We start from the raw sequence: 16,922 nt of genomic DNA, 5'->3' as shown, positions 1-16,922 counted from the left end.
CATCTGCTCACTGTAACAGCACCTCCTCTCTCTACTACATTTAAAACCCTAGACAAAATAAGAGCTGCCCACTGAAGGCTAGGCAGATGCAAACAACTGACCCTCACTATTGGGAGTCTCAGATGCTCCAAGGGAGCTGGGGGCCATGAACTGAGCAGTACTCAGTCATGCATTCAATGAGGGGAGCAGGCTGACCATCTGCTCTGGGTCAAAAAGGCATAGCCAAGTTCCTGCCTGGGTTGGTGAAGAGGGTAACAAGTGACACTCAAGAACACGTATCTGAATTCAATCAGCACAGTTCCCAGCCTCACCAGCCAACTAATTTTGGGATAGCTGAACAAGAGCACCCAGCAATGAACCAACCTATGTGAATTCAACAACAAAAGGCTTCAAGGTTAACGACCTGTGCAAAAGGTAAAGAGCTGAAAAGAAGTCATTACTTGGACACTGGGCATCCAGGCAGGAATGGGGAAGGGGCACGCAGCCTGGGGTCAGAGGACAACAAGGTCAGCTTCTGAGGCCCACGAAGAGCTACTGAGGTCACGTGCACCAGCAGGCTCACTGATCAATTCCAAACTCCCTGTCATCAACTTATTCATTTAGCAAAACCTTTCCTTTAAAATTGAGCAAACTACAGACTTTATTCTAACAAAAATTACTTATCACATCATTCAAACTAATGGTATTGAGTGCAGCTAAAGAAAGGAATGTGAGGAACCCTAGAAAATGGGCTTACAGGTTTGCTCTTTTTAAAGCCACGTGAAAAAGAAATCAATGATTAACAATTTGGGGCCATAAAGCAGAGCAAAGGGGTAAAGAGAGAATAATTCTAAACATGTTTAAAACATACATGCACTTTCACAGATTTTCTGTTATCCGCTCATGGTGTTTAAGAATTACAGAACAGCCATTCTGGAAAACTGCTTGTCCCAACTCAGGATCTTGGCCAAGTGCTTAATTGGATCTGTTTTGTTTTATTTTTAATTATTACCTCTTGTTCATTCAATCAATCCCACCAAACTATTCATCAGAACAAGCTCAGACCACTTACTTCTGGCCTCCTTAAAGATCTGCAAGGCCTCAGGGTCCACCTTCCTTCTGCCCCTCGACTCTGGGCCCAACGAGTCCCACTTCACCAGGTTCAGGTCGGCTCCAAACTCCACCAGCAGGCTCACAAATGCTGCCTCACAGCCATGACGCAGGACGGCATCCATGACACACCCAGGGGAGCCCCTGTAGAACTCCTGGGTGTTGACAGGACCATTGCAATTGAAGTCGGGGTTGGCCCCGGCCTGCAGAAGCAGCCTGAAGCACTGCAAGTTGTGGTAGGCCGCACTGATGTACAGGGGGCAGACCACCAGGGAGGTGAGCCGCCTGGAGAAGGGGGGTTGGGTGTCAGGAGTCAGGTGATGGTTGACATCGACGTCAGCCCCATACCTACAGGGGAGAGGAAAATCAGGCTTACAGTGGACCAACCAGTCCACAAAGACTGCCCCAGTCACCCTAGGAGGAAGGCTTTAACACAGTGACAACGAGAGCCAAGGAGGCTCCAGAGATCACAAATGTGGCCATCCCTCCACATAAGCAGGCTCTGCATTTGAGCATTCAATCAACTGCGGATCAAAACGTTTGGGAAAAAAATTGTACTGAACATGAACAGTCATTTTCTTTTCATTATTCCCTAAATAATACAGCAAAATAACTATTCACATAGCACTTCCGTTAAATTATGTACCTTAAGTAATCTAGAGATGACTGACAGTCTACAGGAGGATGTGCATAGGTTCTGCTCAAGTATCATTCTCTAGGAGGGATTCAGCATCCTCACATGAGAGTCCTCCAGGGTCTTAAAATATCCTGGAACCAATCTCCACAGGTGCCAAGGGACAACTAAAGCTTATTCCTTCCAGTAAGATAAGGCAGCAAGTAAAAATGTGGATACCACTCACCCAAAAAACTCCTATGGGAAGTCCTTCTGACCTTCACAGATCTAGGAATTCCAAGACCACTTAACCTACTTCAGAGTGAAGAAAAAGAAGGAACACTTCCAAATTTATCTTATGAAATTAGCACAATAATCCCCAAACATGACAAAGGTCATATACAAAGAAAAACTACCAACTAGCTTCATTTACAGGTACCAAGCTACAATTTTTCAGTAAGATATTAGCAAAGAAAATAATTAAGAAAGCAATATACTATGACCTCCTGGGGTCATCCCAAGAATGTAAGGCTAGTTCCAACATTAGAGATTCCATTAACAACACAATCCATCCTATTAACAGAACTAAGGAGAAAATCCTCTATCTCCACAGATACAAAGGTAAGGAGGTGCCTGTGACAAAACTCAACACTTAGGATTTCCTTTGAGTGATGAAATATATCTCCTCCACCCATGAGTCAGAAGTTGTGTACAGACTCCCAGGTGCTGGCCGCCTCTATGCACGGGTGCTAAAGGTCCAACAGTACACTGGGGCCAAGGACAGAACCAGGGGAGTGAGACACAAAATCCCTCCACTCACAGTTGCGACCAGTCTCCACAAAGGCCTACACACTGCCTTTGTGCATACACACAAAAACAAGTGAAAGATAAAAGGGAAGAGAAGACGTCCTCTGTGCTAGCAAAATAAATGTCAAAATGACAAAACTAAGCATAAACTTAATAAATGTTCAAAGTTTGCATGAGGAAAATGTAAAACACTAACTAAAGCGACAGAACCAGGCCTAAGAGAACAGAGACATGCCACCTAAGCAACGTTGTAACATCAGTTTTCCCTGTGTTTGTTTGTTATGTGAAAATACCTTTCCTAAACTAAGCTGGTTACAAATAGAAGCAAATACACATGGCATCCTTGGAGCCATGTAAACTGATTATGCAGTTGGAAGACAAAACAAGATGAAAATCCACTGCAGGGGAGGCAGCCCTACCTCAAGCCCAGACTGCTATAAAGGCCTACAAAACAAAGGCACGTGGACAAGCCAACAGAACCACAGAACCCCACACAAACTGCATACAGAAATGCAGGCTATGGTTAGGTAGTACCTCAAATAAGTAGGGGACAAATGGAGTTGCACCAGGATCAATTCAAATCAATCAGAATTAAAAATACCAAAAATATGAAACCATGCAGAAATCCGGAAAAAAAACCTCTGGGTAAAACCTGCCTTATGGCTACACAAAATTAACCACCAAAAAACTTTCTTACATAGAAAAAAAACAGCACAAAATAAATAAAACAAAAAAATTAAAAATTGGGAAAATGCTATAAAGGGTTAATGCCTTTAACACATAAAAATCTTCTAAATGGCAAAAATCAACAGCACTATGAAAAAATAAGCTGAAGATATGGACATTTATAAATTTCTCTTAGTCCCATGAAAAAATGTTCAACCTCAGTCAGAAAAGAAATGCAAATTAAAAACTATCCACAATACCACTTCTCACCTGTCAGATTAGGAGAAAATCCAAAAATGTACTGACCAGTTTAAGGAAACAGGAAGTCTCACCCACTGCTGGGGCAATATAAAATGGAACAATCTCTATGGAAGGGAAACTGTCAATTGCTACCAAAATCACACATGCATTTATCCCTTGACCCATCCATTACACTTCTTGGGATCTAGATTCCCAAGACACATTTGCAAAACTATGAAAAGATACACAAGCGAGGAGATTCACTGACGCACCACCTTTTGTAGCTGAGGACAGGAAAGCTCCCTCAAGCCATCAGCAGGGACTGGCTGAACTGTGGCTCATCTGAAAGCAGCAGGGCTCTGCTGTGACAAGTAAGGAGGAACCACACTGCTCTGGGATGGCCTCCAGAGCGCACGAGTAAGGGAGAAAAGCAGGATGGTCACAGTGTGCGGTGTGTAGCACACACTCACACATGTGTGTCTGCTTATTGGTGACAATGAAAGGATAAACCGCAGAACTTTGTAAACGGTTACCTATAAGGGAGGGAGAAAACAGGACAAAGACAAGATTAGAAGTTACACTTTTTAAAACATAACTGTTTCATAGATTTGATCTGAACCTTGTAAATATTCTGCATAGTGAAACAAAATTAAATAAAAAACAATCCCTAAAAATTCAAAGTAAAAAGAAACCGATGAGCCCCACTGACCATCTAGCTGGTGCTGTCACATCCTGCCCAACAGGAAGGACGTTCTTTTCAGACACACTAAACGCTCGCTCGGTTAGCCCAGACCATGCCCGGCGTCAGCTTCCATTGCAAGGCCCTAGGACAGGGAGCACAGCTGGCCAGCGGGGCAGCATAACACAGCCCTACAACAGAGGAGTCCTTAGAGAAAGAGAATGCAAGACTGACCGGGGCCAACTGTAAGATGAGACTTAAATATGTCGTTACCTGAAAAAGAAACTGCCCAAAGAAAGGCCAGGACATGTCCAAAGGACACAGAACTGGCTTGAAGCAGCTAACAGTGGCCAAACATGAGACAATTTGAGCATCAAAATAAATAACAGTAACACTGCACAGGAGCTCACTTGACAATCTAAGAAACCACCAGTCTACACTAATAAGTAAACAAACTTCTGAGACGAGGCACAGGCGAGACACATATACATATCTGAACGGGGGCCAAGTGACTTTACAAAACACTACTTACAAAGAGAAGAAGAATTTTTATTAAGAAATCTGACACCACATTAAAGTGATCAGCAGCAATAATGTGACCAACTGAAATCGTGTAATCTGATAGGAGGTGACAGGCACACAGCCTCACTTCTGCAGGCCTCCTGCCCAAGATGTGATACCCAACTCTGGACTCACCACGAGCCTCAGACCGCTAGCACAGCACCTGTTTCCTCGAGCCTTCACTGGCCCCAGACAGTCCTGGGATGTTTCAAAAGCCATGTCTTCACCTGAGTACTTCACTGAAACAGGAAAGGTCAATATGAAGGAAGACACAACGAGGATGCCCAGCGTGCAGGAGAGGGAGGAGCAGATTTCCCTTACAGAAATGCCTGGCCAGCAATCCACCAACAATCACATTTTATTCTCTTTCTCATCAGCACCACTCCAAACATCCAAAAGAACTTTCTCCAGAAGCCAAAGTGATGCTTTCAGGCAACACAGGCCTGAGGACGAGCACCCAGACCAACAAGCCCACACGGTGATGTTGCTTCCATAGTGGATGGGAAAGCAAAGAAAACACTATCATAGAACAAAAGACACAGACACATGCCTCTGATCCCAATTACTTGGGAAGCTGAGGCAGGAGGATGGTGAGTTCAAGGCCAGCCTCAGCAACTTAGCATGACCCTGTCACAAAACAAAGCAAAAAAAACATATGAGATATCAAATAAAGGAAATAATTTAAAAAGCAGACAACAGAATAGATGCTAACAGCAGCAATGACAATGATATTAACTATATCAGAAAACAGAATTCCAGAATTCAAATAACTCTATATGAACACACAGCTAGTTAAATTCAAGATTAAAACTAAATACTACATAATGCTATGTAAATGAGCTTAAATAAAAATGAGTACATTTGGATAACAAATTATAAGTAATAATTTTATGAGTTCAGGAAACATCAAAATTTAAAGCAAAACCTACTTGAAACACAAGGGGAAACTGACAAAAGTCACAACAGTTGATTAGAGACTAACAAACTTCTCTAAATTTCTGGCAGATCTTACAATTAAGAAAAAAAAATGTGGCTGGGGATGTGGCTCAAGCGGTAGCGCTCGCCTGGCATGCGTGCGGCCCGGGTTCGATCCTCAGCACCACATACCAACAAAGATGTTGTGTCCGCCGAGAACTAAAAAATAAATAATAAAAATTCTCTCTCTCTCTCTCTCTCTCTCTCCTCTCTCACTCTCTCTTTAAAAAAAAAAAAAAAGATGTGTGTCCACCAAAAACTAAAAAATAAATATTAAAAAAAAAAAAAATGTAGGGCTGGGGCTATGGCTCAGTGGCAGAGCGCTTGCCTAGCATTTGTGAGGCACTGGGTTCGATCCTCAGCACAACATAAAAATAAAACAAATAAAATAAAGGTATTCTGTCCATCTACAACCACACACACACAAAATTTTTTTTTAAATGTTAAAAAAAAAAGGAGGGATTCTAAACAGAATAATTTAGGCTACCAAACATACTATGTGAATAAAACACCCATGGTGTTGTGCTTTGTCCAAGCATCCACAACAATGTAGCCTGACTTTAATAAATAATGTGAACTATATGGTCCACATTACCTGAGCACACTACAATAAAATTAGAAAGTGATATTATACTTTCTCCTCAATAACTCTAGATCAAAGAGGAAATCAACTTCAATTATTTAACAAATAATAATTTCAGCAATTTAACAATGAAAAAAGGAAGTTTAGAGGACATGGCGAAGGCTATAAAAAATGGTAAATAAATAAATGTTTACATTATTAATCAAGAAAAAAATGAAAAATCATTCATCGCAAAATCTTAAGGGAAAAATAAAGATTAAAAAGTATATAAAAAATCATTAAGCAGAAACATAAGAAAACTGATAAAGCTAAGAAGTAGCCTTATTAAAATACTAGCCAAATACATGAGTGGCAAGTCTAATTTTAAAGAGGGAAAAACTAATACAGAAAGCAAGGAGAGCGACAGTGGCTGCAGGAGCTGGCAAGCACGTGGCCGTGTGCCCGGCAGCAGGCCTGAGCACTCCAGTACTGACCTGATGAGGGCCTTCAGTATGTCAGCTCTGCCCACTCGAGAGGCATGGTAGACAGGGGTGCTGCGGTGGTGCCGGCTTCCGTTGGGGTCAGCACCAGCTTCGAGAAGGATCTGGGCACTCTCCAGGTGCCCATTCACCACAGCCACATATAGGGCAGTCTGCCCCTTTACATCCACCAGGTCCACCTCGGCTCCCTTTCGGATAAGGAAGTCCACACAGTTCCCGTGACCTGCGGTGGCAGCAATTCGCAGTGGCGTGCAGGGGAGCCAGCCACAGCACCAGACAGACTTCTCGTTGATGCGGCTGCAGGGGAACACAGGGAATTGTGAGAGATGCCCCCAGGAAAGACTGGCTGTTCTGCCCTCTCACAATGGTAATGTGACACAGAGGCTGCCCAAGGGGACCAATCACTCACTGTTAAATCCCTCAGGTTTAACAATGCCTCCACTTGTCTTCTGTGAGTCTTGACCCTGTGAGGGCTGGGCTGGGCTGCAACGGGCAGAGCTGGGCAGGGAAGGGCATCTGGAGATGAGGAAACTCGGGGCTCAGGTGGAATGATCAGCATTAGAAGTTAGAGTCCTAGTTCTTAGATTTCCTGACCCAAAGCACTTTCCTCTACAAAGGAGAAAAAAAGGCACCAGACAGCACAGCATGGACAGGACCCTCAGTGGGAAGCCAGTTCAGGGATCTGAGCTCCTCTCACCAGTCACGTGCTGTGAAGGCTGAGGCTGGGGCTCTGTCTGGACCTTGCTATTATCACCAGGCCTAGGTGACCAATAAATCAGTGACTGAGGAGTCACTGCGATGGCACAGGGAATGCAGCCCTTGTCAGCAGTAGGAAACTGTCCAGACTTAGTTCTCAGAAGTGCAACCATCAGACGACACTACTAAGGCCTCCACTGACCCCCCAGGTCAGCAACAGAGACACAGTTTTTCACCTTTAGCTCCCAAGAGAATTCAGAACAAAGCTCAGGAACCCAGAGCACTGAACAGGCACATGTGGTAGGCAGCATGTCGCCAAACTAGCCCTTAAGGCTCCTCCTTCAGCTAAGTACCAGCTTGGATAAGCCAATCAAGTCCAGAACTCATTACCAAAGAAAGAAAAAGAAAAATATTTCAGGAGTTTCGCTGAATCTAAGAAAAAAGGAGGGAAATAAACAGAAAAGCAACATGAAACACCTGGAGGGACCTCCTTCACTCCACCGTCACATCCGCAAGATTAACTGAGCGGGGGCAGTAAGTCCTTCACATTAAGTAAGTTAAAACATGGGTAGATTTTTTTTTAATACTAATATCTGCTGTAATGAAATAATGCTAGGATAATGGAAGGACAAAGAGAAAGGAACATCTTCCTGGACTATTAGCAACGTTTTTCTCGGGAACCATCAACAGAAAGCAGCAGCATTGGTTCCAGCACACAGGCACTTCCATCAAATCACTGCCACCTGGTTCTAAAGTGGATGCTGAAACCCAGAAACAATACAGAGGGGTTTTGAGTTAAGTTTAAAATGTACTTGGGACTCCAGTCCCAGACATACAAAACAACCAGGAACACCCCAGAGAGAAGGCAGGCTGGGTGCCCTCCCAGTGTCCTACACAGGGAGACAAAAAGGCAGGACTTTGGTGAGTAACAGCAAATCAAGAGACAAGAAGTTTACAGGCAGGGGAACAAGATGGAGGAACCCCACATCTTTGGGGTGAAGACAGCGGCCCATAGCAGACAACTGCAGGCCAGAGAGTACCAAAGGAAAACAACTGAGGAAGGTGGCTGTGGGTGCACAGGACACTCAGAAGGGCAAGGCCTACTAAAGAAGGTGACAGTGCCACCATCAGGAACAGCACTGAGAAAACTGATGTCCAGAGAGGCCGGGAGCTGCCAAAAAATATAAAGGACGATGATGGAGCTTCATTTGAACTCAGATCCCTGCCACTATTCAGTCACCTCTTAACAACTCTGATTATGCATCCGCAATCTCCTTTCCTTCCATCCTCAAAAGCTGGAATGTGCTCCTCCAAGCACCAGGGGCTTGGTCTGCAAAGCAAACCATGAACCACAGATCCACGCAGAGCCAAGGGGCCTGAGAACCTGGAGCAGCCTGGGCAGCAATGCTCACCTCCGATAGTTCTCCTCTTGCAACAGGTTCCTGAGGGTCTGGAGGTCACCCACATAGGCTGCATCATGGAGCCTCGTGTCCTCACAGTGCTCCAGCGGATGGTCACAAAACTGCTCCCTCAGCCACTCCTTCAGATTAGGACCTGCACTGAAGAAAGGGGCCCCTGTTAGCACTGAAACACCCAAAGGCCAACCAAAAAGACGCACCACCTGCACTCAGTCTGCCTCTTCCAGCTACACAGGTGCTTTCAAACTCTCAATAGATAAATCACAGAAAAGACTATAGAGAGCTTCCCTTATAAAACTAGCACCTTCCTGACACCAAACCTAATTTTTAAAACAAACTTTAAAAAGATGACAGAACCAATGGTCAAACACACTTCAGAATACAGAAGCAAGATCCTAAATAAAAATATTAGCAAACCAAAATGTGGGAGACCAACCGTACACATGACTGAGTCGCACTCCCTGGCTGGGTGCTGAGGCGCTCAATCATAGAAATGTGGCAGAGCTTTCCCCACTCTTCTTGGGTTCGAGGGTCGGTGTCTCGTGCATGGGTGTGTCTTGTTACAGCCCCATGAGTGAAGCTACACTCACCTGTTCCTTTGTAATATCACCCCTTGCCCTGTTTAGGATGGAATCTTCCAAGGAAGTGCCTTGTATATGTCCCCTTCTCTTACTGTGCCCTTGGGTGTGGCCTACCCAGGTGTCAGTCAACCTGCTGACAGTGGACATCATGAAGACATCATGAAGATAGACTCAGCCCCCTAAAATCTGACTCCTTGCCTCATTTGAATAGCTTCTCCTCAATAAAAGGGGTCAGCACGCGCGCACTCACTCGCTCGCTCTCTCTCTCTTCCTGCAGTCCCTTAAGGTCAGAGGAGCTGTCACAACAACCCCAAAGAAAAAGGTATTTGTGTCTCTTGTGTGGTTATTTTGTGCAGCCCAGTTAGCCCAATTTAACTGAAGTAACCCCTGAGCCTTTTAGTCGCTAACAGAAACCCGACACCGAAACAAAAACTACTGTATCAAAAAAAAAAATCTTGGGGCTGAGGCTGTGGCTCAGCAGGTAGCTCGCCTGTCTGGAATGCATGAGGCACTGGGTTCGATCCTCGGCACCACATATAAATAAATAAATGTCCATTGACAACTAAAAAATATATATATTTAAAAAATCTAGTATGCAATTACTCTAATTTATCCTAAGTATGTAAGGATATCTTAAAATTAAACCTAGGGAACTATGAAGGAGAACCTTAGTCATCTCCATCATAGAGAGATTCATGTGCTAATATCCTAGCACTAAGCAGGTGCTGTGGCCTGCAACAGGAAGATGCTACACCATGCTGCTCTGTCTACATAAACATGACTCATCACATACGCTACTGTCCCCTCAGAGGTTCCTGTGCTGGAAAAGCTGTGGCTCATGGGAGGTCAGTGGGAGAGTACCTTTGGAAGTGACTGGGTATTTCTCATGGGACACTGGTTAGTTCTCATCAGAGAGTTGTAAAAACCTAAGCCTGGCCCTACCCAGTCGCTGGCTTCTGGTTTGGTGATGTGATCACAGTGTCCACCATTATGTTTGCCATTATTTGCCATGAGGTGATGCAGACAAAGGAGGCAGGGTACATTCATCAGAGCTTTGGCCATGTTGTTTAGACTTCCAAGACCATGAAATCAATAATATGTGTGTGTGTGTGTGTGTGTGTGTGTGTGTACTTGGCAGTATTCATGACTGAATCCTGAATCCAGAGGCACTTAATCACTGAGCTATATCCCCAGCCCTTTTTTATTTTTAAACATGGTCTTGTAATTTGGAGGGACTGACTTTGATATTGTAATCCTCCTGCCTCAGATTCCCATGTAGCTGGGCTTACAAGTGTGCACCACCATGCCCAGCTAAGCCTCTTTTTTTAAAAATGAATTTAGACTGCCTCCGTTACATCATTCCATTACATCAATGAAAATGGACTGGTTCAGACAGTAACCTAAGATGAGTGCACTTTGCTTACAGAGCTACACATTGATAAAAAGGAAAACTAAAATATATGACATAAATATAAATCCAACCCCATATACTAAAAGACAATGAAGAAAACTAGATTGAGTAGAAAAATCATACTATGTACCAGGATGAGAAGATTCAATAATAGAGAAATTTTAAATAAAGTTTAACCTATCTTTTTAGGGTTTTAATATCAGATATGACAAAAATATTCTAAAATTTATTTATTAAATAATATTAAAGAATTTTTATTTATTAAATAAATATAAGGAAGAATACCATTTTAGTAAGAATAATGAAAAAAAGACTCACCCTACTAGATAATAGACCTCTCGTCAGAATAAAAAGATCAAACAGAATCAACTGTCCCGAAAGACATTAGTATAAAAAAACTTAATTTGTGATAAAGAGGTATCAAAATCAGAGAGGAGGGAAAAGGGTTTTAAACAAAAGGTACCTGTACAACTAGATACCTATTTGGATATAACTGAGTCTTCATTCACACCTTGGCCCAAACACACCACTGCCCAAAAGAAACTCCAAAATACTTAAAAGAGTTCAGCAAGAACAACTGCACGGACAGGTGTGTGAGCAGAGAGCAGAAACTCAGACTGCCTGGATTCAAGTCCCTGCCCTGCCACATTACCCTAGTGTGTGACCAAGCACTTCCCTGAAGAAGCTGCCTTTTGTACACAACTCAAATCTCCCTGGAGTACCTTCTGTATTCAAGAGTCAGTCATAGGTACAATGGGGGTGTAAGTATCTTTGCCCTCCAGGATTAGACGACCCATCGGCAGTGCAGAGGCCACAAAAACACACCGTTCTCTCACTCTGATCCCAAAAGCAGACCTGCAGCAAATCAACAGGCAGACATCAAGCTGAACCACCTCATCCTCCTTCAGTGGTCTTCCTCCGCTGTAATTATCCACACGTGCAATTAACACTGGATGAAAAGGCTCAAAGCAGGAGTGGGAAGAAGTCAGGTGCAGGGCCACCACCGACTGTGAACAGGAGACCTACGTAACAGGAGACCTACGGAGGGCTGTATGAAGCCCTGGGGGCCTCCCTTTTTGGGCCTATTCACACCACCCCCTGGCCCAGCTCACTGCAGCTTCAGAATCTGCTTGAGCTCAAGAGACAAAGACAACTTCACGTTCACATTTTTCTAATTAGCTACTCCAGTGACCACATAATTACCCCGGGATAACGTTCAAACCTCGCCCCTCCCTCTAACACACTAACAAAACAGTACGGCACATGATGCAAAAGGGGCCCTGTGAGGGGCAAGGCCGGCCTGTCCTCCCCAGGACCCTCTCCACCTTGGGAATTGGCGGTCTGCCCTCTTTCCAACTGAACCCTCCACTCCAGTATCTCACTCTCACATGAGGCATTCTGGACCCAAGGTGCTGGCCGTCCCGGGACGGACGTCCACACCGACCACGGCGGGCCCCTCTGCGCACTGCAGTCCCCCAGCGGAGGGTGCCGAACGCGTGGGGGAAGCGGGGAGGGACGGAACGGCCGCGCGCACGGCCTTCAGGCCGCCTCCACAGCCTTCTCCCGAGCCTTCTGCACACCCGAGTGAAGGGTGATCAACTCTCTGGGCGGGAACTCTCGGGAACCAGCAGATGGACCTGTAAGGCACCGGGAGCTCGGACAGTGCCGACGAGGGGGTCCCACCCGGGACAGAGGGACCCTCTCCTGCGGTTTCCCTCCAGCGCTGGGGCGACGGCTCTCTGCCGCCGGACGTGCCGGGTCCCTGGCGAGCCGCAGGCTGCACGCCGCGGCCTCCGGCCCCGCGCCCCTTCCGCAGCCGGGTCAGCAAGCCGCACGGCCAGCGGCGGCAGTTACCGGGCCCGGTCCTGGGGGCGGGCGGCCTGGCCTCGGCAGGCCCGGACCCAACCCCGCGGCCCCGCGCCCACGCTACCTGCGGGCCCCGGCCCTGCCCGCCCGTCGGGGCCGCCGCCCTCCGCCATGGGTGCACCGGCCGCGCCTTGGTCCCGAACCCGGCGGCCAGTCTGCCCTCCGGAGACCCGGGCCGGAGAGCGCCCCGCCCGCCGGAAGCAGCGCGGCCGCGATCACTTCCGGTTCCGGCGCAGGTCGGGGTCTCCACTTCCGGTCTCGCGGCCCTATTTAAGGGCGGAGAGCGTTGAGGGGGTCTGCGCACCGATGAATCCACGTAGAAGGCTGAGGAGCTTGGGAAAACGCGTCCTCTGAGTCCGCCCTATCTGCCTGCCGGGAACCGTTGGTTGGCCGGGCGGGGCCGTCCCGCCTGCAGGAGGGGCGGGGCATGTGGGAGGGGCGGGGCATGTGGGAGGGGCGGGGCGAGTGGGAGGGGCGGGGCGAGTGGGAGGGGCGGGGCCGCCTGCGAGCTGGGGTCCCTGTGCCCAGTGCAATCACCTGCACTGCGGCGGCCAGAAGCAGTCCCTGAAGGGCGTCGCAGGTGTGGGGTCGCTCCACGTATTCTTAGCAGCAAGGCCAAGGAAGGGAATGTGTAAAGGTGATGGATAAACGCTCCCACAATTCCTCTCATGAACCAGGAATCTTGTCTTATTTAATTACAGGTGGCTCTGACAAATTGCATCAAGTGTCTAAATGCATTAGTGAACAAACGAATGACTTTTCCTGCACACTCGCAATTTCAGATATTGCACCATTGTCAAATTGTATGCTGCGATGGGGTTCGTAAGCATGGATACCCCCAGCTCCTTCCATTGCCCACTCTCCATACATGAGGTAGACTACAGTGGAGAAAGCAGGCAGCACTCAAGGAGAGTGAAGAGCATCGCAGGTTCTAGAGGCAGAGGACAGCAGCAGGCTGAGACCAGAGGCCAGACACCACCCCACCCCCAAAGAGGAGGCAGTTACTCGCTGGCCAGCCTGGTGTTGCTACACACTCCAGACTGGGCTGCGGGAGCCTCCTGGTGGGAGCTGTGATTCACAGGCACCCCCAGGGCCCATGCCCAGGCTGGCTCAGAGGCACAATCCTGTTGGCCCAGATGCAGAGGATGGGACCACCTGGGTACAGGCCTGGCAGACCCTGCTGGGTGTTTTGGGGAAACGTGTTTGAGATTGATAACAACAGTGAGCACCACTGAGGGTGACGCCCTGTGACACTGCCTGGCAGGGAGCCAGGGTGTGCTCGGATCTCTGGCTCTGCTCCACAACTGCACATTGGAGCTCTTGAAGCCTCAAAAACACTGAAGGCCAAAAATGACCTGAATGTGCATGAATGGGCAGAAAGATAAACATAACTTGGTCCACCCATACAGCTTTCCATTTACAGAAGAGAGGTTCTGACCCAGGCTACGTGGGTGAGCCCAGAGGACCCATGCTCAGTGAAATAAGCCCACACAGGACAAATACTGCATGATCCCCCTCCTCTGAGGCCCCCAGAGGGGCTGGATTCATAGACGGGGAGGGCAGTGGTGGTGCCAGGTTGCTAGGGGAGGGAGGGAGGAATGGGGAGTGAGTGGGACTTTTTTGTTTGTTTTTGTTTTTGTTTTTTTGGCGGGGGGGGCTTCTGTACTGGGGATTGAATCCAAGGGCACTTAGCCACTGAGACTCATTCTCAGCCTTTTTAAATATTTTATTTAAAGACAGGGTCTTGCTGAGTTGCTTAAGGCCTCACTAAGTGGCTGAAGCTGGTGGTTGTTGTTTGTGGTACTTGGGTTGGAACCCAGGGCCTTGTGCATGTGAGACAAGTGCTCTACCACCTGAGCTATAGCCCCAGCCCTGAGTTAGTTTTAATGGGAACAGTTTGGGAAGAAAAAGTTTTGGAGATTGGTTCGGTTACACAATGATGTAAATTGCAAATTAACACTATTGAACTGCATGCTTTAGAAAGGTTATAATGGGGGCACTCGCCTAGCGCGTGGGAGGCTCTGGTTTGGTCCTCGGCACCACATAAAAATTAATAGATAAAATAAAGGTATTGTGTCCAACTACAACTGAAAAATAAATATTTTTTAAAAAAGAAAGGTTATAATGGTAAATTTTAAGTATGTTTCTCCACAATTTTCATAAAACTTTAAAGATCCTGAAGTTGGCCTGGGTGTGGCCTGGGCGACAGGTATTGCAAAGCTCCTGGTGACTCCCGAGGGTATCTGGGCTTAAGGGCCTGTCTCCGTCCAGCGTAATGGTGCTGCTTTCTCTGGTCCCAGGAGGTCCAAAGTAACTGTCCCTGTTCGTCAGCAGCCTTCGTGGGAAGGCACTAAGTGGCCTGAGCAGAGCCTCACTCCTGTGCCTTCAGCTCCCCCCACGGACCTCTGCCACTGCCCTAAGAACAGTGGTGCCACTGGCCCCTGGTTGGAGGTGTCCCGCATCCCACCCCTGCTTGGCTCACGGCAGCGCGCAGCCAGCAGTACGGCAAGTGGAAAGTCCACTGTCCCACTTTACCGAAACTGTGACCCCATTTTCAGGACCCCAAGGTCACAGCATGTGCTGGGTGCCTTTCATTTCCGGTTGCCTGCACCATCAACATCACCAGCAGGGTGCCATGGTGGGACCTCTCTGGTGTGAAAGAGTTCTGTCCCCTGACCTCTGGCTTCCAAGGTGGGCTGGCAGCCAAGGGCTTGAGCTGGGTGGACTGACGGACTGACGGACTGTCCAGGCCCACAGGAGGAATCACTGCTTTGTCCTCCTGAGCCGTCCCTATCCCCATTCATGGCATGGGGAATCACGACAGAACTGGTGTCCCAGCACCCTCTCCTCGTGAACGTCACGCCACCTTGATCTATACAACATCCCTCTTGCTTTGTCTAACACAACAAAGAGCTTTCATGGCACAGAAAACATTTTTTAAAAATCAAGACATGGTGAGAAAATAAATGTCCCAGAGCTGCAGTTCCTGCCATGTGGTGGACAGAGGCCTGACTGTCCTCACACAGAAACAGCTAAAATGCCAGGTAAAATGTAAGAGCACATTGTCACATGCTCCCCGGGGTAGGTCTTCAGGCTGCCCCAGAGGCCAACAGAGGAGAGAGGGCAGGAGCCCGGATGCCACCTTGTCTGCAGAGATAACTGCCACCACCTATGTGAACTTCCGCTCTGGCTGCTGCGTGGGGTGCGGCCAGAATCGGTCTGCCTGTGGGAAGCTGGTGAGTCAGCACCCTACAGAGCACACCTCAGGGTGAACAGCAACCTAAACAACAAAATAAGCGCCCACAAAAACAGACATCTCCCCAAGGAAGTTATACAAGTGACCGGTGAGACCTGAAAAGATCCTGAACATCAGGGTTAAGTTTTTTAAAAAACAACCAACCCTCATTTTAAAAATATTTATTTTTTATTGCAGTTGGACACAATACCTTTATTTCTATTATGTGGTGCTGAGGATGGAACCCAGGGCCTCACAGGGGCTAGGCGTGCGCTCTACCCTGAGCCCCAGCCCCGGCCCCTAACCGTCATTTTGAAAGGAGTAGTACTCTTAAAAAAAGACAGTGAGCCCCTCGGCAAACCCAGTCCTGACCCCAGCAGCTGCGCTGTGTACAGTGTGGACGTGTCCGCTGGGGCCAGAGTTCATCTGCACCCAGGAAGGCAGGACCCTCACGGACACAGGCAGGCAGGACGGGGAGGTTCAACGTGGCAGAATCACCAAGGATTTCCAGGATGCGTCACCTTTGTTTCTTCAATAACGGCCACAGGACTCCTGACCGCGTGACTTGCCAGCACAGGCCCACTCCTGTCCACCCCTGGCACTCAGCCCAAACCAGTGCCAGGCAGAGGTTGGGCAGAGGGCTTTGGAGGACGGAGAGGAGAGGAGCTGCAGGGCCGGGAGGTGGCCACGCAGCCCAGAGCGGCCCACAGGCCCGCTCACCCTGTCCAGCTTGCCCAGAGTTGTCCTTGTGTGGGTAAGTGGCGACCTCTCCATTCTAAGGAGCCGAGGGCTTGACCACCACACAGGGGTGTTCTGGCAGATGTCAGTCACAGTGAGGGCAGCAGAGAGGCGCTGCAGTGCCACAGGCAATGGAGAGGCTCCCGAGGAACCAGGGCCGCTCTAGGGCCTTTAGGAGCCTGACCGGGCGCCCAGGCTTCAGCCCTCAGCACCCCCAGCCATGGAGCCCAGGAAAGGTTTGATTTTGAAACTGTCTGCACCAGTTTAATGCCTGAAACTCGCACT

The 16,922-nt window shown here is 47.9% G+C and overlaps 1 protein-coding gene across 2 annotated transcripts in view; it reads right to left on the bottom strand.

The window, feature by feature from the left end:
* Asb1 (ankyrin repeat and SOCS box containing 1) overlaps window positions 1-12,862 on the bottom strand; it is a 37,226-nt gene extending 24,364 nt beyond the window's left edge. For both annotated transcript variants that reach the window (XR_003301473.2, XM_026396004.2), the window contains exons 1-4: window positions 12,729-12,862; window positions 8,801-8,942; window positions 6,687-6,989; window positions 1,052-1,437 (exon numbers count right to left, since the gene is read on the bottom strand). Coding sequence is in view for 1 of the 2 variants with exons in the window: in XM_026396004.2 (XP_026251789.1) it covers window positions 1,052-1,437; window positions 6,687-6,989; window positions 8,801-8,942; window positions 12,729-12,777 (880 nt within the window). In the remaining variant the exon portion in view is untranslated. The remainder of the gene's footprint in view (window positions 1-1,051; window positions 1,438-6,686; window positions 6,990-8,800; window positions 8,943-12,728) is intronic.
* Between the last annotated feature and the right edge of the window lie 4,060 nt (window positions 12,863-16,922).

This window comes from Urocitellus parryii, chromosome 1 (assembly GCF_045843805.1).
Source record: "Urocitellus parryii isolate mUroPar1 chromosome 1, mUroPar1.hap1, whole genome shotgun sequence".
In the NCBI taxonomy this organism is placed as follows: domain Eukaryota; kingdom Metazoa; phylum Chordata; class Mammalia; order Rodentia; family Sciuridae; genus Urocitellus; species Urocitellus parryii.
The sequence above is the reverse complement of the archived record's forward strand: the minus strand, read 5'-3'. Positions and strand labels throughout refer to the sequence as shown.